At 48.0% G+C, this 27,916-nt stretch overlaps 1 protein-coding gene across 1 annotated transcript in view; it reads right to left on the bottom strand.

Annotated features, from left to right (window-relative positions):
* Window positions 1-27,916, bottom strand: part of FAH (fumarylacetoacetate hydrolase) — a 56,261-nt gene that overhangs the window by 16,308 nt on the left and 12,037 nt on the right. The window contains exons 3-9 of the mRNA XM_040342187.1: window positions 23,705-23,826; window positions 19,574-19,623; window positions 14,993-15,083; window positions 7,319-7,416; window positions 7,134-7,186; window positions 5,104-5,203; window positions 168-298 (exon numbers count right to left, since the gene is read on the bottom strand). Coding sequence (XP_040198121.1) covers window positions 168-298; window positions 5,104-5,203; window positions 7,134-7,186; window positions 7,319-7,416; window positions 14,993-15,083; window positions 19,574-19,623; window positions 23,705-23,826 — 645 coding nt within the window. The remainder of the gene's footprint in view (window positions 1-167; window positions 299-5,103; window positions 5,204-7,133; window positions 7,187-7,318; window positions 7,417-14,992; window positions 15,084-19,573; window positions 19,624-23,704; window positions 23,827-27,916) is intronic.

The raw sequence follows: 27,916 nt of genomic DNA on the forward strand, positions 1-27,916 counted from the left end.
AAGCCTGAGAAAGGGAATCGGAGTTCTCCTGAAAGTTTTGCATTTTTGATAACTTAATGTATATCCAGTAAAGAATACCATTAGATGTTACATACATGCATAGCAAAAATCAATGACCTAAAATAACATTATTATTATTGTTGTGCTTATCTGGTTCTTCTCGTCACCTGGATTGGATTGGGAAGCACAAACGGCATCAGAGCCTCCATCGGCACCACCCAGGGAGATATTGTCGTGGCGAAGTTCTTACTCAAGAAAGGTCCAAGTGGAACATATTCCCATTTCTGGATGTCTCTCGCTAAGAAGAAAATATGAGAGGAAACTGAAAATTTACATTTTACATAATATGTAGCAATGAACATTTATGCATCATATTTCTAGAGCAGTGATAACCCGAAGGCCCTTTGCTTGCATTTATTTATCCCTTGGGATACTATTCCTCCCACTGACACCAATGATGGGACACTATTCCTCCCACTGACACCAATGATGGGACACTATTCCTCCCACTGACACCAATGATGGGACACTATTCCTCCCACTGACACCAATGATGGGACACTATTCCTCCCACTGACACCAATGATGGGACACTATTCCTCCCACTGACACCAATGATGGGACACTATTCCTCCCACTGACACCAATGATGGGACACTATTCCTCCCACTGACACCAATGATGGGACACTATTCCTCCCACTGACACCAATGATGGGACACTATTCCTCCCACTGACACCAATGATGGGACACTATTCCTCCCACTGACACCAATGATGGGACACTATTCCTCCCACTGACACCAATGATGGGACACTATTCCTCCCACTGACACCAATGATGGGACACTATTCCTCCCACTGACACCAATGACGGGACACTATTCCTCCCACTGACACCAATGACGGGACACTATTCCTCCCACTGACACCAATGATGGGGCACTATTCCTCCCACTGACACCAATGATGGGACACTATTCCTCCCACTGACACCAATGATGGGGCACTATTCCTCCCACTGACACCAATAATAGGACACTATTCCTCCCACTGACTCCAATGATGGGACACTATTCCTCCCACTGACACCAATGATGGGACACTATTCCCCCCACTGATACCAATGATGGGACACTATTCCTCCCACTGACACCAATGATGGGACACTATTCCTCCCACTGACACCAATGATGGGACACTATTCCTCCCACTGATACCAATGATGGGGCACTATTCCTCCCACTGACACCAATGATGGGACACTATTCCTCCCACTGATACCAATGATGGGACACTATTCCTCCCACTGATACCAATGATGGGACACTATTCCTCCCACTGATACCAATGATGGGACACTATTCCTCCCACTGACACCAATGATGGGGACACTATTCCTCCCACTGATACCAATGATGGGACACTATTCCTCCCACTGATACCAATGATGGGGCACTATCCCTCCCACTGACATCAATGATGGGACACTATTCCCCTCACTGACTCCAATGATGGGACACTATTCCTCCCACTGACACCAATGATGGGACACTATTCCCCCCACTGATACCAATGATGGGACACTATTCCTCCCACTGATACCAATGAAGGGACACTATTCCTCCCACTAATGATGGGGACACTATTCCTCCCACTGACACCAATGATGGGACACTATTCCTCCCACTGACACAAATGATGGGACACTATTCCTCCCACTGACACCAATGATGGGACACTATTCCTTCCACTGACACCAATGATGGGACACTATTCCTCCCACTGACTCCAATGATGGGACACTATTCCTCCCACTGATACCAATGATGGGACACTATTCCTCCCACTGATACCAATGATGGGGCACTATCCCTCCCACTGACATCAATGATGGGACACTATTCCCCTCACTGACTCCAATGATGGGACACTATTCCTCCCACTGACACCAATGATGGGACACTATTCCCCCCCACTGATACCAATGATGGGACACTATTCCTCCCACTGACACCAATGATGGGACACTATTCCTCCCACTGACACCAATGATGGGACACTATTCCTCCCACTGATACCAATGATGGGGCACTATTCCTCCCACTGACACCAATGATGGGACACTATTCCTCCCACTGATACCAATGATGGGACACTATTCCTCCCACTGATACCAATGATGGGACACTATTCCTCCCACTGATACCAATGATGGGACACTATTCCTCCCACTGACACCAATGATGGGGACACTATTCCTCCCACTGATACCAATGATGGGACACTATTCCTCCCACTGATACCAATGATGGGGCACTATCCCTCCCACTGACATCAATGATGGGACACTATTCCCCTCACTGACTCCAATGATGGGACACTATTCCTCCCACTGACACCAATGATGGGACACTATTCCCCCCACTGATACCAATGATGGGACACTATTCCTCCCACTGACACCAATGATGGGACACTATTCCTCCCACTGATACCAATGATGGGACACTATTCCTCCCACTGACACCAATGATGGGACACTATTCCTCCCACTGACACCAATGATGGGACAGTATTCCTCCCACTGACACCAATGATGGGACACTATTCCTCCCACTGACGCCAATGATGGGACACTATTCCTCCCACTGACACCAATGATGGGACACTATTCCTCCCACTGACACCAATGATGGGACACTATTCCTCCACTCACACCAATGATGGGACACTATTCCCCCCACTGACACCAATGATAGGACACTATTCCTCCCACTGATACCAATGATGGGACACTATTTCTCCCACTGATACCAATGATGGGGCATTGGTGGCTGGGAGTGGCTCAGGGTAGTGCTGGGTGACTCACCAGGGGGCTACCGACCAGGGGTGTTGATGCATAGTAATTGCCTGTGCCCTACCAAAAAATTACCACTGGCCACCACTGCGTGCCACCACAATCCTCCAGACTGGCTCTGCACCCATCCCAGACTGCGGCATCTCAGTCCGCTCAGGCGTGCCTCCCAGTCCTCCTGACTCTGTGAATCATCACCAGCCCTCTTGGCTGTGGAACTCCCGGCGTCTTGCCCGGCAGTGTTCCCCCGCTGTTTTCTCTTGCACCTCCGGTGCCTCCTGGTCAAGACACCTCTATGGGTTGTAAGAGGGTCCCGTCTGCACTCGAGTCCAGGCCCAAGGTCACCCCCCCCCAGACTAGGGGAGCTCCCTCAAAGGCCCCAAAGCCTAACGCTCCATCTCCATCTTCTTTGGGGATTGGTCAGGGCTCCTCAGAACACCCCAGGCAACTCCACCTCCCCTCTCCACTTTTCTTTCTCTTTTATAGCACTGATCGCTGTATAAATGACAATGGTCCCAAAATAGCATCAAAAGTGTCCGATGTGTCCGCCATTATGTCGCAGTCACGAGAAAAAAAAAAATCGCTGATCGCCGCCATTACTAGTTAAAAAATAATAATAAAAATGCCATAAATCTATCCCCTATTTTGTAGACGCTATAACTTTTGCGCAAACCAATCGATAAAATGCTTATTGCGTTTTTTTTTTTTTTACCAAAAATATATGAAGAATACGTATCGGCCTAAACTGGGTAAAAAATTTTTTTTTATATATTTTTGGGGGATATTTATTATAATAAAAAATATTGCTTTTTCTTCTCAAAATTGTCGCTCTATTTTTGTTTATAGCGCAGAAAATAAAAAAAAAACAGATGTGATCAAATACCACCAAAAGAAAGCTCTATCTGTGGGGAAAGAAGGACGTCAATTTTGTTTGGGTGCCACGTCGCACGACCGCGCAATTGTCAGTTAAAGTGACGCAGTGACGAATCGCAAAAAGTGGCCCGGTCTTTGGCCAGCCAAATGGTCCGCGGCTGAAGTGGTTACATTCCCCTCAATAAAACGCAAAAAAAAAAAAAAGTGCCAAGGACTTCTTTCAGGTCTCTAAGTGCTTGAAAAGTGTGTGCCTGGCTGGGCAGGGTGACGGACGGACTACTACACTCAGCGGCCCCTACGGGGGGGTACCGCTACACTTAGACTCCGCCGTTTGTGTACTGGAAATTTATATTTTTATTTTTTTTATCAACTACCTGTACTTTTTCTTAGTATGTTGCAAAAATTGTTACATTTAATAATTTAATTTTCAAAAAGCGAGTGTAACTGAAAATAGACCCTTCGGCCCAGATTCACAGAGTGTGGGCGCACATTACGCCGCCGTAGAGTAACCAATGTACACTACGCCAACGCAGCGCAGAGAGGCAAGCAATGCATTCAGCAAGCCAGTGTTCCCAACGCTGCGCCAGCGCGGCGTGGGACTCGAAGGCGTATGCCGGCGTAGGTGGAAGTGGGCGTGAACCCATGCAAATGAGGCGTGACCCCATGCAAATGAGCCGAGCGCCAGACAGGTACGTATCACGAACTGCGCATGCGTCGTGACGTGGACGCATCCCCCTGCGCATGCTCACAACCACGTCGGAACAACTGCCTAAACTACGCCGGATCACTGCGTATGGCGTGAACGTAACCTACGCCCAGCCAGACACACGTCCAACGTAAAATACGCCGGCTTGTGTTTCCTGGTGCAGACCTTTGCATGTCTGCTGCTGGGTTACACCTCCTTAATGGGGAATAACTTTACGCCGGACGTATAACTTACGCGCACCTCGCGTTGGGCGCACGCAGGTTCGTGAATCGCCGTATTTCCCTCATTTGCATGTTTGAATGGCTAATCAATGGGAGCGCCACCATGCACCCAGCCTAAATGTGCGCCCACCCAACTCCGGTGTGAGCAAGCTACGTCGGCAGGGTGTAGCCTGGTTTTAGGCGCATATCTGTTTGTGGGTCTGGCGCACAGATACGACAGCGCATATTTGCACTTACGTCGGCGTAACTTGTTATACGTCGGCGTAAGTGCTTTGTGAATCTGGGCCATAGTGTTTGTTTTTTTACAGCAGCGGTTTTATTTCAGGATCGCTCGCTGTCGCTGTGCAGAAAGGCTGAACCTTCGCCGTCTTCTGATAGAGGAAATAATAATACGTCTCTAATTAATTTGTGTGAATAATAATAATAAAAGCTCCCGGCAGTCTTACCACTCCAATCGTTCATCAGCACCATGCCAAAGATATGCTCATCGGCTCTCTCTATGGGAATTGGTTCTCCTAAATTGTTCCCGGGGCCAACAAAGAAAGCCTGTTCAAATGGAAACACAATGTCAGGTTTTATTTTTTAACCACTTGCCGGCCGCCCGCTGTAGCTTTACTGCTACAGAGCATCTCGACTGAGCAGGATTTAAGTACACAGGGGAAAATAATAATTTGCTCCCCTGGAAGAATGGTCACACATTCCCACAGACACACTCCTAAACCTTGTGGACGGCCTTCCCAGAAGAGTTGAAGATGTTATAGCTGCAAAGGGCGGAGCCAACTCAATATTGAACCCTATGTTCATGTGTGTAAAGGCAGGTGTCCCAATACTTTTGACAATATAGTGTAGTTGAGCGGGATCATGTTGATGCAGTTGGCCAGAGAGGGATCACTTTGATGACGTAGCGCAACATGCGGTCCAGCCTTACACGTTTCGTCATCTAACATTACATCATCAGAAGCTCTTTCTACCACATGTAACTTCTGGAAGAATGGTCAAACATTCCCACAGACACCCTCCTAAACCTTGTGGGCGGATCTTCCCAGAAGAGGTGAAGCTGTTATAGCTGCAAAGGGCGGGGGCCAACTCAATATTGAACCCTAAGGACTACGACTGGGATGCCATTAAAGTTCATGTGCAGGGCCGATCCTGGGGTCACAGGCGCCTGGGGGCAGAAATATGTTTTTGGTGCCCCCACATGGGCGTGGTGATTTTACTAACTCCTCCCCTTTACACATGTTTCTATGGCAACGACTCAACCACAGAGATGCTTCCCCACAAAGTCTTCATTACCCCGGGATCCTTACATGATCTCTTAACAATAAACAAAATACAGGAAGAGAAGCAGAGTACTTTATTGGGACCTGGAGAGGGGCCTCTCTGATGGACACAGAGAGGGCTTCTGTTAGAGAGTCTGTTAGAAAAAGCCCCAGACATACTACAGACATAATGCAGGAGATGGTCAGAGACTGGAGACATAGTACAGGAGATGGTCAGAGACTACAGACATAGTACAGGAGATGGTCAGAGACTACAGACATAGTACAGGAGATGGTCAGAGACTACAGACATAGTACAGGAGATGGTCAGAGACACATGAGTTCTGGAAAGACACAAACAAGGAGAGAAGGAGGGAGGGGAGAACTCTGCCACTTTGGCGCCCCCACCTCTGCAGGCGCCTGGGTGCAAAGCACCCTGCCTAGGATCGGCCCTGGCCCTGTTCATGTGCGTGTAAAGGCCGGCGTCCCAATACTTTTGGCAATATAGTGTACATGTGAAATGGGGACCTTAGATTGTAAGCTCCTTGGGAAAAAGGAACTAGTTTGATTGGACTGCACTATAAAAATAACCGTATATACTCAAGTATAAGCCGAGGCCCCTAATTTTACCACAAAAAAACTGGGAAAACGTATTGACTCGAGTATAAGACTAGGGTGTCCATCTGCATGCCTCACTGTGTTCATGTGCATGCCTCACTGTGCCCATGCCTCACTGTGCCCATGCCTCACTGTGCCCATGCCTAGATTTACCTTTAACATGGGAGTCTATGGAAGGGGTGCCCGGCTTTGAAAAATCGGTGCTCCCCGGCCGTAGGTTCCCCAGACGGCAAACTTTGCACATTTGTAGAGGAGAAATGGGGCAACATGTGTGCCAAGTTTTGGCTGGTACCGGGTCCCCAAAGATACCGAAGAAATTACCATTTAACATGGGAGTCTATGGAAGGGGTGCCCACTTTGAAAAATCGGTGCTCCCCGGCTGCAGGTCCCCCGGACAACAAGCTTTGCACACTTGTAGAGGAAGAGTGGGGCTATGTGCGGGGTCCAGGGGACCTATGGCTGGCCAGTACGGGGTCCCCAAAGTCTGGGAGATCAGGCGCAAAAAGGTGACTCGAGTATAAGCCGAGGGGGGCATTTTCAGCACTTATACTCGGGTATATACGGTAAGTATATTTTAAAATAAAGTAAATATTTCTCACCATCTCCAGCTCGATATCCAGGAGTTTGCTGGCCTCAAATATCGGAGGTTTGTCTGAAATAGGAATCGATTTTCTATCAGTGAAGGAACGCGGGATCCGTCATTCACACACAACGTGGATAAAGCACAATAATGGACATCAGAAACCACAGAAAACATCTCGACAGACGTCCAACCATCACTTACCATCACTTGGCCTAATCTGCCCCCTTGGCCTACGAATTGGTGTCCCGGATATCAGGACGGAAGACGCCCGTCCATGGTAGCCAACTGGAAGGTGCAGCCTGTGTAAGATAAATAGGCAAAAGCACATTAAAAAAAAACATCAGTATGCAAGAAATCGTTAATAGACATGTGCACTGCCGAAAAATTCGTTCATTTTCATTTCAATGGTTTTTTAGCTTTTTATTCAGAAATTCCGAAAATTCGGATTCGGAAAATTCTAAAATTCCAAAATTTTGGAATTCTAAATATTCGAATTTTAAAAAATTTCCAATTTCCAATTTTGGAATTTCCAAATTTCCCATTTCCAAATTTATGAAATTTCCGAAATTAGAAAAATGTTTAAATTTGGAAAATTTCGGAAATGAACAAATTTTTCAAAATTTGTTAAAAAACGAATGCGGAATGAATTGCACATGTCTAATAGGTTATAACTGTAACGGTCACCACCGTTTACGACCTTCCATCCCATCCACGACAGCTCATCTGACACACAGACAGACCAGCAGGCATCCCATTTTCCCAGAATCAAGACGAGACACACAGCTCTGTACTTGTTCCAAATGTAATGACTTTAATGGTTTCTTCTCAGCTTTTTATGCAGTTACAATCGTGTGACAGTATTCAAAGGGACAATGAGATCTCCACCCCCCTAATCACACACCAAGGCTAATTACTAACCATTCTAGACGTGTCGGCGCCGGCCTATAATTATCATGACCTAATCACTGCACATTCCTTCATTAACAGCATAACAAACAAAACACCATCACACACTGGAGTTCCCTAGACAGACGTTCTGTCTCCGACAAGTACATTCCACACATAAACAGTATTTAGCATACATAATTAGAGGTCTGGGAGCAGACCTGGATTAACACCTTTACACAAGGACAATGAAATGTCTTCCAGGCCCTGACTCAATTAGCATGTCACTAGTCAGGTCTAATCATAGAATGAACGGATATGTGGGGGAAAAATTGCGCTAACTAGAAAAATTAGTGATAAGAGGTATGACCCAAAAAGCAGCCAGCACACAAACAAAGTCCAAGCAAATAAATACAAAAAAGTGCAGCGCTAAAAAACATTAATGTGAAAAAAATGTTATATAAACATAAACAATTGAAGAAACACTTGTGTAGTGAATGGTAAATGGGAAGTTAGCTCATGAGAGCCAAAGTATATGTGTCTAGCGATCAAGCTAGTGGAAAACACTGGATATATGCAAAAAAGCAATCAAAGTTCAATGATCTGTGGGGAGAGTTCATGAAAATGCTTCCAGCTGGAAAGGTGAATGCACTTCACAGATGATGTAAATTCAAACAAACAGTGGTAATGGCTTGTCTGTAGCAATCTCCACGTTGGTATAGGAAATAAAAAGGGTACTCTTACCAGCTGTGGTGGACTTGCGTGCTAATACTAGCGCCAAGTCAGGTAAAGTGTGGTGGTCACAGCGGACCCTGGGTTTTGTGCAGATGGATGGCTCTGTTGGATGGTTCAGATGGTCGCTCCACTCAGGATATTGGAACCGATCTGGTCAGACGCTCTCTCCAAGGCAGAAACCCCAATGGGTGAGGCCAGATGATGGAAAAGGCCACACTCGTGGAACACAGCATATGTGAGGAATAAATGAAAAAATGCTCCAATGGTGCAGGTCAAACAAGTAAAAACCGTGAAGGCTTTATTTTGTTAAAAAATGTAGCAGTAAAATCACGTGAAATTAGGATCATAAAAAGCAGTATGGGGTACTCAGCATGTTACCCGACGCGTTTCGGCTCAAAGCCATCAACAGGGGCATGTGTCTGTACCCCCACACTGCTAAACTTATATAACAAATGCTCTGTAACTCCTCCCCAGGAAGGGGCGGGGACAGGAAATGGAAAACAATGACAGAAAACAAATGCATTTTAAAACATGATGTATCATATCAACATTCCCCATGATGGCTTCAAAATACTGTTTAACGTAGAAGTATAAACACAACTTTAAAAACCAATGACATATAAAAAGTAATCATAAACCTATAATGAATGCATGTATGTATACATGCGCCCATATAGGCAACCATTGACCTTAACATGCTGTGGAGCATATCCGTGCAGATAAGAAATCAAAAAAAGAAGAAATGAAGAGGGGGGGTCTTGGGATGGGGCAGGCCGCCAGCCATAGCGCAATACCACCTACTCCAAGACCTACCATGCCTGTCACATTGTCACCACCAAAAAGATTGCACTAATAGGCTGTAAAAGATGTACCACTTAATAAGCGTCACCCTGGGCTAAGATCTGTATAAACCCTACATGGTGAGCATGTGACCGCAAACACTGCCAATCGGGACGGTCCAATTCCCAGAGGAACCGACCACTCAGATTGAGGACAGCAAAATGCGGTGACAAAAAAAATGAATAATAAAGAGTGACCTATAAAAAAGAATCAATAAAAAAGACTCAATCTCAGGGGGCACACGTGCGGGAAAAGATTAACTTATAATGTAATGACAAAAAAATGCTTGTATAAACATTAATGTCATTACAATGGGGGGTTCCCAATATAGACAGAGGAAACCCATTCAAGCTGAGAAAGTGTATACCAATATAAATGACTCTAACAAAAAATCACATAGTGGCCTGCATAAAGACAAATTAATTCCAAACGCCCAAAAATTGGACCAAATATCATATGAAGGTCCGCCATTAATGAATGGAGGAATTTAATATATTAAACCAATAGAGGAAGGGGTATTATAGACCCAATGGAAAAATCGGGTCAACTGTATACACAAAAGTAGGAGAACCACTCGCTGTATATAGAGATGATGGAAAAAAAAAAAAAAATATATATATATATATATATATATATATATATATATATATACACATATACATATATACACACACACACACACACACACACACACATATATACATACATATACACATATATATATATATATATATATATATATATATATATATATATATATATATATATATATATATATATATATATATATATATATATATATATATATATATATATATATATATACATACATACATACATACGTACATATACATACATATACACACACATACATACATATATACATACACACATACATACACATATATATATATACATACATACATACACATATACTTAAAAAAAAGTGTGCAGGAAAAGTTATTCTTTGGGCGTTTGGAATTCATTTGTCTTTATGCAGACCGCTATGTGATTTTTTGTTAGAGTCATTTATATTGGTATACACTTCCACAGCTTACATCAGCTTGAATGGGTTTCCTCTGTCTATATTGGGAACCCCCCATTGTAATGACATTAATGTTTATACAAGCATTTTTTTGTCATTACATTATAAGTTAATCTTTTCCCGCACGTGTGCCCCCTGAGATTGAGTCTTTTTTATTGATTCTTTTTTATAGGTCACTCTTTATTATTCATTTTTTTTGTCACCGCATTTTGCTGTCCTCAATCTGAGTGGTCGGTTCCTCTGGGAATTGGACCGTCCCGATTGGCAGTGTTTGCGGTCACATGCTCACCATGTAGGGTTTATACAGATCTTAGCCCAGGGTGACGCTTATTAAGTGGTACATCTTTTACAGCCTATTAGTGCAATCTTTTTGGTGGTGACAATGTGACAGGCATGGTAGGTCTTGGAGTAGGTGGTATTGCGCTATGGCTGGCGGCCTGCCCCATCCCAAGACCCCCCCTCTTCATTTCTTCTTTTTTTGATTTCTTATCTGCACGGATATGCTCCACAGCATGTTAAGGTCAATGGTTGCCTATATGGGCGCATGTATACATACATGCATTCATTATAGGTTTATGATTACTTTTTATATGTCATTGGTTTTTAAAGTTGTGTTTATACTTCTACGTTAAACAGTATTTTGAAGCCATCATGGGGAATGTTGATATGATACATCATGTTTTAAAATGCATTTGTTTTCTGTCATTGTTTTCCATTTCCTGTCCCCGCCCCTTCCTGGGGAGGAGTTACAGAGCATTTGTTATATAAGTTTAGCAGTGTGGGGGTACAGACACATGCCCCTGTTGATGGCTTTGAGCCGAAACGCGTCGGGTAACATGCTGAGTACCCCATACTGCTTTTTATGATCCTAATTTCACGTGATTTTACTGCTACATTTTTTAACAAAATAAAGCCTTCACAGTTTTTACTTGTTTGACCTGCACCATTGGAGCATTTTTTCATTTATTCCTCACATATGCTGTGTTCCACGAGTGTGGCCTTTTCCATCATCTGGCCTCACCCATTGGGGTTTCTGCCTTGGAGAGAGCGTCTGACCAGATCGGTTCCAATATCCTGAGTGGAGCGACCATCTGAACCATCCAACAGAGCCATCCATCTGCACAAAACCCAGGGTCCGCTGTGACCACCACGCTTTACCTGACTTGGCGCTAGTATTAGCACGCAAGTCCACCACAGCTGGTAAGAGTACCCTTTTTATTTCCTATACCAACGTGGAGATTGCTACAGACAAGCCATTACCACTGTTTGTTTGAATTTACATCATCTGTGAAGTGCATTCACCTTTCCAGCTGGAAGCATTTTCATGAACTCTCCCCACAGATCATTGAACTTTGATTGCTTTTTTGCATATATCCAGTGTTTTCCACTAGCTTGATCGCTAGACACATATACTTTGGCTCTCATGAGCTAACTTCCCATTTACCATTCACTACACAAGTGTTTCTTCAATTGTTTATGTTTATATAACATTTTTTTCACATTAATGTTTTTTAGCGCTGCACTTTTTTGTATTTAATTAATCATAGAATGAGTCACTATTGACTGGTTGGGTCACAATTAACCAACATCTTGCAGCATCTCAAAATCCTGCAAAATGAACTATTATTAATGTCCCATCTCATGTAATACATGAATTATGATTAGCCACCCTATGCCCAAAGGGCACAGGGTGGACTCAGACCCAAGAGTTATCAGTGACGCTGACACAGGAGTATCCCCCATCCTCACAAAGTCTCTGGGTGTCACGGGTCATCCTGTTACAATAACTATGAGATAGGGACATCAAGGGGGGTACAGCTGGCCCTTCTGTATGGGGCCCAGGCCTCATCAGTCCAGCAGGTGGCCAAGAAGCAATGAGGGGAACTTTTTTTTTAATACCTTTGGACATATGCACAGGAATCCCATGCTCCTTGACTCCCAGCAATTAATTAAAAGTTCCCCGGGCCCCATCAGTTCACCAGCAGGAGCCAAGGACAGAGAGGAGACTGCTGACTTATTTTTGGGAACAGGGGGGCAAGGCCCGGGTTCACACTGGTAAGACACAACCAGGGGCGGACTGACCATTGAGCCACTCGGGCACTGCCCGAGGGCCCCATGCCACTAGGGGGCCCCATTAGGGTTGCCAGGCTCAGTAAAACCAGGGACAGTATGTAAAAATCTATGTTTTTTTTAGATCTGTCCCTGATATGTCCAAAACCGACATGCTTTTGATGTGAAAATCCCCGAGATTTTAGCTGCACTGCCTCCTGGCGTGGTGGCCATCTGTAAGCCCAGGGGCCCCATAATCTTCTATTGCCCGGGGGCCCCATGAGTTGTCAGTCCGCCCCTGGACACAACAGTTGTACTACTTCGGATCCGACTTTGCCGTGCGACTTGAAGTCCGACTTCAATGAACAGGGATCCTACTTCGATAAGCGACAATACCAGCCACTGTGTTTGGTATGAATCTTGATGGAGAACTCCACACCAAATAAAAATAAAAATGCTCCAAGAGCATACCAAGCCCGTTGGTCTGGTATGTATTTTAAAGGGGAACCCCCCCCCCCCCTTGGTCCCCCCAAAATCCATACCAGACCCTTATCCGAGCACGCAGCCCAGCCGGTCAGGAAAGGGGGTGGGGACGAGCAAGCCATCCCCCCCCCCTATTGAACCATACCAGGCCGCATGAACTCAACATGGGGGGGTGGGTGTTTTGGGGCGCCCCCCCCACCCCAAAGCACCTTGTCCCCATGTTGATGAGGACAAGGGCCTTTTCCCGACAACCCTGGCCATTGGTTTCCAGGGTCTTCAGGCGGGGGGCTTATTGGAATCTGGGACCCCCTTTAATAAGGGGGTCCACAGATCCCGGCCCCCCACCCTATGTGAATGAGTATGGGGGTACATTGTACCTCTACACATTCACCTGGAATAAAAAGTGTCAAAAATAAAACACACTACACGGGTTTTTAAAGTAATTTATTAGGCAGCTCCGGGGGGTCTCTCCCGACTTCGGGAGTTCCCCTCATCAGAGCACAAGTCGCATGCCAAAGTCGGATCATGCAAGACCACGATCTGACTTCAGTGATATTCAATGGGCTGAAGTAGGATCAAAGTCAGACCAAAAGTAGTGCATGGAGCATTTTCAACGTCGGGCCGACTTGTGTCGGACCAGTTAAGACGATTTTCAACATGCGACATGAGCTGCAGAACCCCAGGGGGATGATATCTGGGGGCCCCCTTATTAATGAAGGGGGCTTTCAGATGCCAATAAGCACCTCCCCATATCTGCAGAACCCCAGGGGGCTGATATCTGGGGGCCCTCTTATTAATGAAGGGGGCTTCCAGATGCCAATTAGCACCTCCCCATATCTGCAGAACCTCATGGGGCTATCTGGGGGCCCCCTTAATAATGAAGATGGCTTCCAGATTCCAATAAGCACCTCCCCATATCTGCAGAACCCCAGAGGGCTGATATCTGGGGGCCTCCTTAATAATGAGGTAGGAAGGCTGCCGCTCCAGGTGAGCACACTAGAACAATCAATGTCCACTCAGAAACCAATGGGTGCAGGCAATGCACGGGATATGCAAAAGAGGAAAGATATGGACAGCCGCACTCCAATTTCTTAAAAAGACGTGCCCTTTATTGGGTAAAGGAAAAATGCACTACAGGTATCAGCACACAGTGGGAAAAACCACTGACGCGTTTCGCATTGGATATCAATGCTTAGTCATAGCTATGGCTAAGCATTGATATCCAATGCGAAACGCGTCAGTGGTTTTTCCCACTGTGTGCTGATACCTGTAGTGCATTTTTCCTTTACCCAATAAAGGGCACGTCTTTTTAAGAAATTGGAGTGCGGCTGTCCATATCTTTCCTCTTTTGCATATCCTTAATAATGAAGAGGGCTTCCAGATTCCAATAAGAACCTCCCCATATCTGCAGAACCCCAGGGGGTTGATATCTGGGGGCCCTCTTATTAATAAAGGGGGCTTCCAGATTCCAAAAAGACCCTCATCTGCAAACCATGCTTGAACTGAACCCAGAACAGTTTGACTCATCACTAATGGAATGGATTCAGCTGGGTGTGTTGGGCTCAGATCCCCAAAAAGTGTATAACGTGTGAAATATATGGGGGCGAAGACAAAGCACACAAAAATCTTCATCTCTGATCCACAACTGGACAAACATGGATGAAGGTTCACCTATAACTGGATGAACATGGATGAAGGTTCACCTATAACTGGACAAACATGGATGAAGGTTCACCTATAACTGGATGATATGGATGAAGGTTCACCTATAACTGGATGATATGGATGAAGGTTCACCTATAACTGGATGATATGGATGAAGGTTCACCCGCACTCACCAGTTTGGCATCAGAGCGTTCTCCTTCCCTCTGAACATTATCCCGACATTAGTAGCGTGATCCTTGGAGGAATAGAAGTCCGTGTAATCTCCTACAACCAGAACAAAGCCGGGTTAATGCGGAGTGCTCATAGGAAACGGCTGGATAAACAACCAAGAGAAATGAAAGCAGCTACCATAGTGCGAGTACAAAAAATAATACAGAGATCAACATTTTCCTGAAAAGATTCAACACAAGTGAATCCAATTTCTGTTTGAAATAAAAAGTGTCCAAAACAAAAAAAAAACGTCCTGCTTGTCATGCAACTTATCGTGCAGGTGGTTGGTGATTAATTGGACACATTGATTGGTGTAACGGAATGGCCCGTGATACCCAGAGACTTTTGAAGGATGCGGGGTACTCCTGTGCCAGCTTCACTAATGACTCTTGGGTCTAGGGTCATCCTATGTCCACTAGGGGCATAGGATGACTGAGAACTGATATCATGAATTACATGAGATGGGACAGTAATGATAATTCATGTATTGCAGGATATCTTGAAATATTACAAGTTGTTAATTCGGACCCAACAGGTCAATAGGAGAGTGTCTCCTTCAATGTGGAACATAGACTGTTGAGATGTTAATGGATGTTAATCGCCTCCAGCTACCTGGCTGTAGTGATGAAAGCTTGCTGTGATTGCATTCTATTGTCTATTGTGTTAATTAAGCCTGGCTCCTAAGATATTTCATGGTGCTATGCTAACTAACCCTGTATTGTGTGAAAGTTCTATTGATGATAATATGTGATGAGAATTAATACACTCTAAAGGTCAGACGTCTGACTTATGTTCACTAAAGGAACGTGTATTGTGTATCAGGTGAGAATAGCTTGTCGCAAAGTCAGAACGTCTGGGTAATGATTAGTAATTAGTTCATGTAGATTATCTGAATGTCATTATCTAAAGCAGGGGTCTCCAAACTTTCAAACAAAGGGCTGGATTACTGTCCTCCAGACTTTAAGGGGGCCGGACTGTGGCCATCAGGAGTACAAAATCCTCCATCATTGGACCCCATCATTTGTGTCATTGGACCCCATCATTGGTTTCATTGGGAGAAATTCTGCCTCATCATTGGGAGGAATTCTGCCCCATCATCGGGAGGAATTGGACCCCATCATTTGTGTCATTGGACCCCATCATTGGTTTCATTGGGAGAAATTCTGCCCCATCACTGGGAGGAATTCTGCCCCATCATTGGACCCCATCATTCGTGTCATTGGACCCCGTCATTGGTTTCATTGGGAGAAATTCTGCCCCATCACTGGGAGGAATTCTGCCCCATCATTGGTGTCATTGGGAGGAATTCTGCCCCATCATTGGTGTCATTGGGAGGAATTCTGCCCCATCATCGGGAGAATTTCTGCCCCATCATTGGTGCCAATGAATAAAAAAGCAACCCAAGGGCTGGATAAAATCAAGCAAAGGGCCACATCTGGCCCCCGGGCCGCAGTTTGGAGACCACTGATCTCAAGGAATGTGTGTTGAAGTTCCTTGTGTCGTGTTGTGGGTGGAGTTGAGTCATTGTCCATATTTGGTTGCTAACTGTATAAGAAGAGTGAGTTTACCATTAAAGTATTCATTTGTTTGGAACCAGAGAACAGAGCTTGTGTCTCGTTATTCTGGGGGAAAATCCAATGGGTCGTGTCTGCCGGATTGTGGAGTGTCGGATAAGCTGTCTTGGGTTGGTGGAATGGAATATCGTAAACGGTGTTAACCTCTGACCGTTACAATTGGTATTGCAGATATGAGGTTTCCCAGGATGCACTGGGAAACCAACAAGCAAAACTTTCCATCCAGATTTGACGCCAATAGCACCACTGATGGACTTTCAACTTCACCGTGTGTATTACTGAGAGAAATATTATATTGGAAATAAATGCAATATATAAAAGGCTATTCTGCGTATTCTGTCTCCCATTTCACTGGATAGCAGGTTATGCTTTCAGGAGCACAGAACATATACTGCATTTCTACCACATATACTATATAGTGGACCGGTATATGGACACCTGACCATAATACCTAGATTAGCTTTTTAGACATCCCATTCCAAACCATAAGCATGTTGCCACTAGGGGTTGATTTACTAAAACTGGAGAGTCAATATCTGGTGCAGCTCGGGTGGTTTACAGGGCATGGTGGGTGTAATGCATGGTGGATTGATGGGTGCCAGACACTTCTGAAATGCAAAGAGATTTATTGTCTATTAAATAGAACTGTGGGAGTGAGGGTTGGGGCCAGGACACCCTTTAACCACTTAAGACCCGGACCAAAATGCAGGTTAAGGACCTGGCCCCTTCTTGCGATTCGGCACTGCGTCGCTTTAACTGACAATTGCGCGGTCGTGCGACAAGGTGTCCTTTTTTTCCCACAAATAGAGCTTTCTTTTGGTGGTATTTGATCACCTCTGCGGTTTTTATTTTTTGCGCTATAAACAAAAATAGAGCGACAATTTTGAAAAAAATTCAATATTTTTTACTTGTTGCTATAATAAATATCCCCCAAAAATATATAAAAAAACATTTTTTTTCCTCAGTTTTGGCCGATACGTATTCTTCTACATATCTTTGGTAAAAAAATCGCAATAGGCGTTTATCGATTGGTTTGCGCAAAATTTATAGCGTTTACAAAATAGGGGATAGTTTTATTACATTTTTATAAAAAAATATATTTTTTACTACTAATGGCGGCGATCAGCGATTTTTTCCGTGACTGCGACATTATGTCGGACACTTTGGACACTTTTTGACACATTTTTGGGACCATTGTCATTTTCACAGCAAAAAATGCATTAAAAATGCACCGATTACTGTGAAAATGACAGTTTGGGAGTTAACCACAAGGGGGCGCTGAAGGGGTTAAGTGTGACCTCATCTGTGTTTCTAACTGTAGGGGGGCGGGGCTGGATGTGTAATGTCATTGATTGTGGTTCCCTATATTAGGGAACACACGATCGATGACGGCGCCACGGGGAAGCTGTGTTTACACTCACCTCTCCCCGTTCTTCAGCTCCGGGGACCGATCGCGGGACTCCAGCGGCGATCGGGTCCGTGGGTCCCACGGCCGCGGAGCTTCGGACCGAGTCGCGCGCCCGCGACCCACGGCTGGGCATTTTACAATCACAGTTACAGGTACGTGATTGTGCCCAGCCGTGCCATTCTGCCGACGTATATCGGCGTTAGGCGGTCCTTAAGTGGTTAAGTAGATGAGTGTAAATTGGCAGGCTCTGAGACTTCTATAGGTAGACAGCCATGCAGGGAAAGGCATCCAGCCAGACACAACGTTTGCATGAGTAGGGCCAGGGCCGGCCTTTGGGGTGTGCGGGGTGTGCGAGCTGTCCGTCCCCGCACAGGGCGCCATGGGCAACAGGGGCGCCGTGCGGCCACCCAGAGGCGTACTAAGGGGGGGTGAGCCGCCCCCGGGTACCACACAATGGGGGGGGGCATCAGACCGGCACCCCCCTGCGCGATTATATTACACCCACGGTGGCATTTTTTTCCTCTTTGTGTATGTTTAGGTGACCAGGGGGCGAGGGGTGAAGATGGGGGGGCACCACAGGATTAGCTCGCACAGGGCGCCTGAACACCTAAGGCCGGCCCTGAGTAGGGCCGCTGTCTCCTATGGCAACAATCTTGTAACAGTTTCTAACAAAGGTTGCAATGAACTCCTTGACTTCTAAAATTTCCTCTTGTAGAACTTCACGTCACTGAGCTCTCAGTCTATTACTTAGACTTACTGATCCACTGCCACTGGATCTCCTGAGCCTGCTGGTTCCCTAGCTTGGCATCCACAGATACTCCTCAAGCATCACCCCACTGGCCTGCTTGGTCTCTGGCTTGGCACACAAGACTGCTCTGCAAGCGTCACCTCCACTGGTTGGGTCTCTGGCTTGGCACCTGCTGAAGTTTCTTCACCGTCCCCGGTTGGTGAGAACACGGCTCAGGTACTTGCTTCAGACACTCACTGTGGTCCCCGGTAATAAGGTGGTTGGTACCTTAGTGGTGACAGCTTTTCCTCTACCTCCGACCATGACAGGTTCTCCGGTTGGCAGAACTGTTACTTCTGGTTGGACTGCCAGCCGCAATCTCAACCCTAGGCTGCTCTCCTGCTTCTGGATAGGCCCTCAGACAGCCTAGAAGCCAGATGTGCCGGGATAGGCCTCAGGTCTCTGGCCTAGCACCCCCGGGGCAGTACAACAGACGTCCACCCAGACAGCACAGAACCCCGATCACCTGACCTAACCTAAATAAATAGGTTCTACCAGCAGGGCAATTGACCCAAGAAAATCCCTGCCGATTGGCTGAGACACCCCATCCATTCCTAATCGGTCCTTGCTATGCCCTTGTCTTATCTAATGTTACCAGATACCCGGCCATCTAGTGACAGAAGAGAGAACTGTAGAAATTCCAGAATTAGGGCGAAGTCAGTTGGCCTCCTAGCAATTGGCCAAGGCAACTATCACTTGGCAAATAAATTTAATAGCAACCCTGCCTAAGCATCACAGTGCCACAACTATACAAAAAAAAGTCAGTCTTACATACCGATATTTGCCGGAAGGTGGAGTTTGGCCTTGGATTGTGAAACAAACGCCCTAAGAAAAAATAATATTAATTTGGTTTTAGAAACATCATAAAATAGGAAATGGAATTAGAATTCTATGAAACAAAATGTAACCGTTTCACAGGACAGACAGGACCCAGGACATAGAGGACACACACAGGACAAAGAACACAGGAAACACAGGACACAGAACAAAGAGGACACAGAGGACACAGGAAACACAGGACACAGAACAAAGAGGACACAGAGGATACAAGACATACAGAAGACACAGAAGACACAGAGGACACACACAGGACAAAGAGAACACAGGAAACACAGGACACAGAACAAAGAGGACACAGAGGACACACACAGGACAAAGACCACAGGAAACACAGGACACAGAACAAAGAGGACATAGAGGACACAGGAAACACAGGACACAGAACAAAGAGGACACAGAGGACACAGGAAACACAGGGCACAGAACAAAGAGGACACAGAGGACACAGGAAACACAGGACACAGAACAAAGAGGAAACAGAGGATACAAGACATACAGAAGACACAGAGGACACACACAGGACAAAGAGAACACAGGAAACACAGGACACAGAGGACACACAGAGGACACACAGAGGACACACACAGGACAAAGAACACAGGAAACACAGGACACAGAACAAAGAGGACACAGAGGACACAGGAAACACAGGACACAGAACAAAGAGGACACAGAGGACACAGGAAACACAGGACACAGAACAAAGAGGAAACAGAGGATACAAGACATACAGAAGACACAGACGACACACACAGGACAAAGAACACAGGAAACACAGGACACAAAACAAAGAGGACACAGAGGACACACACAGGACAAAGAACACAGGAAACACAGGACACAGAACACAGGAAACACAGGACACAGAGGACACACACAGGAAACACAGGACACAGAACAAAGAGGACACACAGAGGACACAGAGGACACACACACACAGGACACACAGAGGACACACAGAGGACACAAATGACACAGAAGACACACAGGACACACAGGACAAAGAACACAGAAAACACAGGACACAGAACAAAAGAGGACACAGAACAAAAGAGGACACACAGAAGACACAGAAGACACACACAGGACAAAGAGAACACAGGAAACAGGACACAGAACACAGGACACAGAACAAAGAGGACACAGAGGACACAGGACATACATAAGACACAGAGGACACACACAGGACAAAGAGAACACAGGAAACAGGACAAAGGGGACACAGAGGTCACAGAAGACACACAGAACACAGGAAACAGGACACAGAAGACACACAGAGGACAAACAGGACACACAAGACACAGAGGACACACAAGACACAGAGGACACAGAAGACACAGAGGACACAGAGGACACACAAGACACAGAGAACACAGGAAACAGGACACAGAAGACACACAGAGGACAAACAGGACACACAAGACACAGAGGACACAGAAGACACAGAAGACACAGAGGACACAGAGGACACACAAGACACAGAGAACACAGGAAACAGGACACAGAAGACACACAGAGGACAAACAGGACACACAAGACACAGAGGACACACAAGACACAGAGGACACACAAGACACAGAAGACACAGAGGACACAGAGGACACACAGGACAGAAGACACAGGACACAGGACAAAGAACACAGGAAACAGGACACAGAGGACACACAGAGGACAAACAGGACACACAAGATACAGAGGACACAGAGGACACAGAGGACACAGAGGACACACAGGACAGAAGACACAGGACACAGGACAAAGAACACAGGAAACAGGACACAGAGGACACACAAGACACAGAGGACACAGGACATACATAAGACACAGAGGACACCCACAGGACAAAGAGAACACAGGAAACAGGACACAGAACAAAGAGGACAGAGAGGACACAGGACACACAGAAGACACAGAGGACACACACAGAAGACACAGGAAACAGGACACACAGAGGACACACAGGACAGAGGACACACAGGACACAGAAAACACACAGGACACAGAAGACACACAGGACAGAGGACACACAGGACAGAGGACACACAAGACACAGAGGATACACAAGACACAGAGGACACAGGACATACAGAAGACACAGAGGACACCCAGAGGACAAAGAGAACACAGGAAACAGGACACAGAACACAGGAAACACAGGACACAGAACAAAGAGGACACAGAGGACACAGGACACACAGAAGACACAGAGGACACACACAGTAGACACAGGAAACAGGACACAGAAGACACAGAGGACACAGAAGACACACAGGACAGAGGACACACAAGACACAGAGGACACACAAGACACAGAGGATACACAAGACACAGAGGACACAGGACATACAGAAGACACGGAGGACACAGAGGACAGAGGACACACAGGACAGAGGACACACAAGACACAGAGGACACACAGGACAGAGGACACACAGAGGATACACAAGACACAGAGGACACACAAGACACAGAGGACACACAGGACACAGAGGATACACAAGACACAGAGGACACACAGGACAGAGGACACAGGACAAAGAACACGGGAAACAGGACACACAAGATACAGAGGACACAGTGTGTGAATACAGATCTCCGTCCCTGTGCAATAAACTAGAGGTGTCACCTTTCTACACATTTATATTACTACTCCGCAGGTTTATTAGAATATTCATACAAAACATTTACACAGCCATTCCTCTAGTGAACAAATGTTTTTACGCTATTCTGTCCTCTGAACTGATCTTCTTTCATCATAGGCAGTAATAAAATACCACACTATGGCCATTAGATGGAGCTAAGGAGCAGTCTTTGCAGTCTTTGCAACAAGATATACAATGTAACAATTCTAAAGAATGCTTGTAACCAATGGTTTCATTCATTTTCTACATCCCTCTAGTCAGGGGTCAAGTCCTGGGGAAAAAAGTGTGGGAACTCCCACCCAAGATCCACTCCCCCACCAAAAAAAAAAAGAAGATAAGCTCATATGCATACATTTTTCACAGAAAATACTGGTGCTGGCCTGGCTGGCTTCAGGGTGCTGGCCTGGCTGGCTGGCTGGCCTCAGTGGGCTGGCTGGCTGACTGGCCTCAGTGGGCTGGCTGGCTGACTGGCCTCAGGGAGCTGGCTGGCTGACTGGCCTCAGGGGGCTGGCTGGCTGACTGGCCTCAGGGGGCTGGCTGGCTGACTGGCCTCAGGGGGCTGGCTGGCTGACTGGCTGGCCTCGGAGGGCTGGCTGGCTGGCCTCGGGGGACTGGCTGGCCTCGGGGGGCTGGCTGGCTAATCTATATATTATAGCAGGGTACAAAAAGGCCTTTTTTTACATCTCACTGCACACACGGTATCAGTGTGTCAGTGTCAGAGCAGAGTGCGTGTGACGGTATGAGGAGAGGAGATGCGGGCTCACCCTAGCATTGCTGTGTAACTCCGCCTCTGCGTGATGTCACACACAACTAAAGGACAGGTGGCAGGTAAGGTCGGAGCCTGGAGGAGGAGCTCAGAGTCTGCTTGGCTTAGTTCGCCTGCCCCTGACAGTGACTCGAGTCGAGTCCTCCCAGTATCGCCGCTTAGTGAAGGGTCGGCTCAGGCTGCTCTAGTCCTGCAAAGGGAACGGCGTTCCTGCTGTGAAAAACTGCAGGGACGCCGTTCCCACACGTTCCTGCAGGACTCGAGCCCTGATACCCCATATCTTTATAATGTATTATCGTCCTGTATTATAGTCTGATGATATTTCTGCCACACACAGAAGAAGACAGAAATACAAACATTTCCCCTCGAGTCTCATTATACGGAGAGGCTGAAGCTGGTCTATGAATGCGATTGAACTTCTTCTGGGATCGTTCCAGAATAAAGACTTCAGTTTATTCAATCATAAGTCAGATGACACCGGTGACTCTTGGGGGGATCTGGCGGTAAAGGAGAAGGCGAGGAGAAGGCTGTCAGAGAAGTAATTGAGGTGCCTGACCCCGAGCGCTGAGTAAACGAAGGTCCTCGAGGGACGGTTGGTACATTGTACACACAGATGGCGCGTTCGGTGCCCAGTGTATGCAGCGAGTCGCCCTCTCACCTGGCACGCAGGTCCTTGTTGTCCCTGAGCGTCGCTTCTGACGCTGCCAGAAGCTTTTGAAGAACTTGCCGGGCTTCCTTCCATGCGTTGTGCCCGAGGGCCATAAAACTATTCAGAGTCGGCTATAAATAAAAAGAATAAAAAACATTATTTAGCATAGGACACACATCAGCCTCAGGAAAAAACGTTTACAACAGCGAATCCTTACACAATTATTTGTTGTAAACTTTCGTAGAGGAAGTTCTCTACTAGGAATGAGCCAAACATCCCCCCACCCCCCGGTTCGGTTCGCAGCAGAACATGCGAACAGGCAAAAAATTAGTTGGAACACGCGAACACCGTCAAAGTCTATGGGACACGAACATGAAAAATCAAAAGTGTTACCGTATTTTCCGGCGTATAAGACGACTTTTTGGATGCAAAAAAAATGCATCCAAATTCGGGGGTCGTCTTATACGCCGGGTACGGTCTCCGTGCAGCTGCGATCGTTCATGATTTCAAAGCCGCGCCATCTTCTCAGCGTGTCATGTGATAGGCGGAACACAAATCTTCCCAGCAGCGCCTCGGTTCTGTGTTCCGCCTATCACGGATGCCTTCTCATCCTCGGACGAGATGAAAAGGCATCCGTGATAGGAGGAACACAGAACAGAGGCGCTACTGGGAAAATTTGTGTTCCGCCAATCACAGGACACGCTGAGAAGACGGCGCGACTTTGAAATCATGGACGCTCACAGCAGACGGAGACTGTCACCGGCCTGCAAAACGTAAGTGATGGCACTGTGGGGGCAAGTGATGGCACTGTGTGGGCAAGTGATGGCACTGTGGGGGCAAGTAATGTGATGGCACTGTGGGGGCATGTAATGTGATGGCACAGTGGGGGCATGTAATGTGATGGCACAGTGGGGGCATGTAATGTGATGGCACAGTGGGGGCATGTAATGGCACAGTGGGGGCATGTAATGGCACAGAGGGGGCATGTAATGGCACAGAGGGGGCATGTAATGGCACAGAGGGGGCATGTAATGGCACAGAGGGGGCATGTAATGGCAAAGTGGGGGCATGTAATGGCACAGAGGGGGCATGTAATGTAATGGCACAGTGGGGGCATGTAATGGCACAGTGGGGGCATGTAATGGCACAGTGGGGGCATGTAATGGCACAGTGGGGGCATGTAATGTAATGGCACAGTGGGGGCATGTAATGGCATAGTGAGGCTTGAAAAAAGCCTGTTTCTGTCAGCCGTTGTTTCTGTCAGCGGTTGTTCTGACTAACCCTCAGCTTCCAGAAAGACTAGTAGGAAGGGGGTAGTCTTATACGGCGAGCAGGCCCGGACTGGCCATAGGGCAAACCGGGCATTTGCCCGGTGGGCCGCGGCCGCCGGGCCGCTGTTCTTGTTTGCGGGGCCAAGGCAGGCTGCTCTTTAAGCCCGCGCTGGTCCTCCGACCTTTCCGCGGCCGCCCGGCTGCCAGGTGAGCCTCAGGCTCAGCGTTCGGCATCAGGAGGAAGTAAACAAGAAGGGGGAGGGACTAGAGGCGGCCGCCAGTGAAGTTCAGCCGTTGGTGCCGGGGGGCGTGACCAGGAAGGGAGAGGAGCCTGCTACAGCATGTTCTTTCGATGGGATCCATCTCTCAGAAAAAACGTAAGTACGGCCCCCTGTAACCTGAATAGGAGGAGCAGTTGGGTGGCTGCATCTAGAAGAATCATTCTCTCCATCGTCCTCCCGCGGTCTCTGAATGCCTGCTTCTGCTCCTCTCCCTCTCGCAGGCATTCAGGTATTGCGGGAAGAAGATGGAGAGAATGATTCTTCTATATGCAGCCAACCCACCGCTCCTCCTATCCTGCTCATCTCTGCTGCCCCCACAGTGCTCTCTACCCCCCTCCACAGTGCTCTCTAGCCCCCTCCACAGTGCTCTCCACCTCCCCCATGCTCTCTGCTGCCCCCCGCCTCTCTTCCTGTGCTCTGCACCTCCCCCCTGTGATATCCACCTCTTCCTGTGCCCTCCACTTCTCCCCCAGTGCTATCCAGCCCACCCCCCCTGGCCCCTGTGCTCTCCTTCTCCCTCCTGTACACTCCAGCTCCCCCCATGCTCTACGCTGCCCCCCTGTGCCCTCTGCCTCTCCTCCTACCCCTGTGCTCTTTACCTCCCCCAATGCTCTCCAATCCCCCCAGTGCTCTCCAACCCCCCTTCTCTCCACCTCCCTCCTGTGCTCTCCACCTCCCCCCATGCTCTACGCTGCCCCCCTGTGCCCTCTGTCTCTCCCCCTGTGCTCTCTACCTCCCCCCATTCTCTACGCTGCCCCCTGTGCCCTCCGCCTCTCCCCCTATGCTCTCCACCTCCCCCTGTGCTCTTTTTAATTCCCCCTAATTCTCTCCAGCCCCCCAGTGCTCTCTATTACCCCCAGTGCTCTCCAACTCCCCCAGTGCTCTCCAGCCCCCCTTCTCTCCACCTCCCTCCTGTGTTCTCCACCTCCCCCCATGCTCTACGCTGCCCCCTGTGCCCTCTACCTCCCTCCATGCTCTACGCTGCCCCCTGTGCCCTCTGCCTCTCCCCCTGTGCTCTCTACCTCCCCCCATGCTCTACGCTGCCCCCTGTGCCCTCCCCCTCCGCTTTTTTCAATTCCCTCTAATTCTCTCCAGCCCCCCCACTGCTCTCTATCACCCCCAGTACTCTCCAGCCCCCCTTCTCTCCACCTCCCTACTGTGCTCTCCACTTCCCCCATGCTCTACGCTGCCCCCCTGTGCCCTCCGTCTCTCCCCCTGTGCTCTCTACCTCCCCCCATGCTCTACGCTGCCCCCTGTGCTCTCCACCTCCCCCTGTGCTCTTTTTAATTCCCCCTAATTCTGTCCAGCCCCCCCAGTGCTCTCTATCCCCCCAGTGCTCTCCAGCCCCCCTCTTCTCTCCACCTTCCTCCTGTGCTCTCCACCTCCCCCCATGCTCTACGCTGCCCCCTATTCCCTCCATCTCTCCCCCTGTGCTCTCCACCTCCCCCATGCTCTATGCTGCCCCCCTGTGCCCTCTGCCTCTCCCCCAGTGTTCTCTAGCCTCCCCAGTGCTCTCTAGCCTCCCCAGTGCTCTCCACCTCCCCTTGTGCTCTCCAGCCCCCCAGTGCTCTTTAACACCCCAGCCCAGTGCTCTCCGCCTCCCCCCATGCTCTACGCTGCCCCCTGTGCCCTCTGTCTCTCCCCCTGTGCTCTCCACCTTCCCAATGCTCTACACCTCCTCCTGTGCTCTCCACCTCCTCCCATGCTCTACGCTGTCCCCTATGCCCTCCGTCTCTCCCCCTGTGCTCTCCACCTCCCCTATGCTCTATGCTGCCCCATGTGCCTCTCCCCCAGTGCTTTCTAGCCCCCCCCAGTGTTCTCTAGCCCCCCCAGTGTTCTCTAGCCCCCCTTTGCTCTCCACCTCCCCCATGCTCTACGCTGCCCCCTGTACCCTCTGCTTCTCCCCCAGTGCTCTCTAGCCCCCCAGTGCTCTCCAGCCCCCACTGTGCTCTTCACCTCCTCCCATGCTCTTCGTTGCCCCCTGTGCCCTATGCCTCTCCCCCAGTACTCTCCAGCCCCCCATTGATCTTCACCTACCCCCTGTGCTCTCCACCTCCTCCCATGCTCTCTGCTGCCCCCCCCCGTGCCCTTCGCCTCCCCCCAGTGATCTCTGCCTCCCCCATGTGCTCTTCACCCCGTGCTCTCTTGCCCTCCCTGTGCTCTCTGCCCCACCCTGTGTTTTTGCTTCCCCTTGTGCTCTCCAACCCCCCCACTCCCTGTGACCTTCAGACCCCCATGCTCTCTGGCCCCCTTGTGCTCTCCTCTTCCTCCCTGTGTTCTCTGCCTCTCCCCTGTGCTCTCTGCCCCCCCCCCCATGCTCTTCACCTCCCCCATGCTCTCACCCCACCCCATGTTCTCAAGGTTCTTCCCTGTGCTCTCTGCCCCCCCTGCTCTTTCTCTGTCCCCTTGCCCCCTGCACCTTTGCAGGGTTTCCCCCTCCCCTCTCCTGGGGATCCTTTAGGATGGAGAGTGGGGATGGGCCGGTTAAGGTGTCATGGGCTGCTCATTCCAAAATGCCCGGGCCTATTTTTTGTCCCAGTCCGGGCCTGACGGCGAGTATATCCCAAAACCCAAAATTTTCCTGGAAAATTAGGGGGTCCTCTTATACGCCGAGTCATCTTATACGCCGGAAAATATGCTAATTTTAAAGGTTAATATGCAAGTTATTG

The sequence above is a fragment of the Rana temporaria genome, chromosome 3 (genome assembly GCF_905171775.1).
Source record: "Rana temporaria chromosome 3, aRanTem1.1, whole genome shotgun sequence".
Classification (NCBI taxonomy): Eukaryota; Metazoa; Chordata; class Amphibia; order Anura; family Ranidae; genus Rana; species Rana temporaria.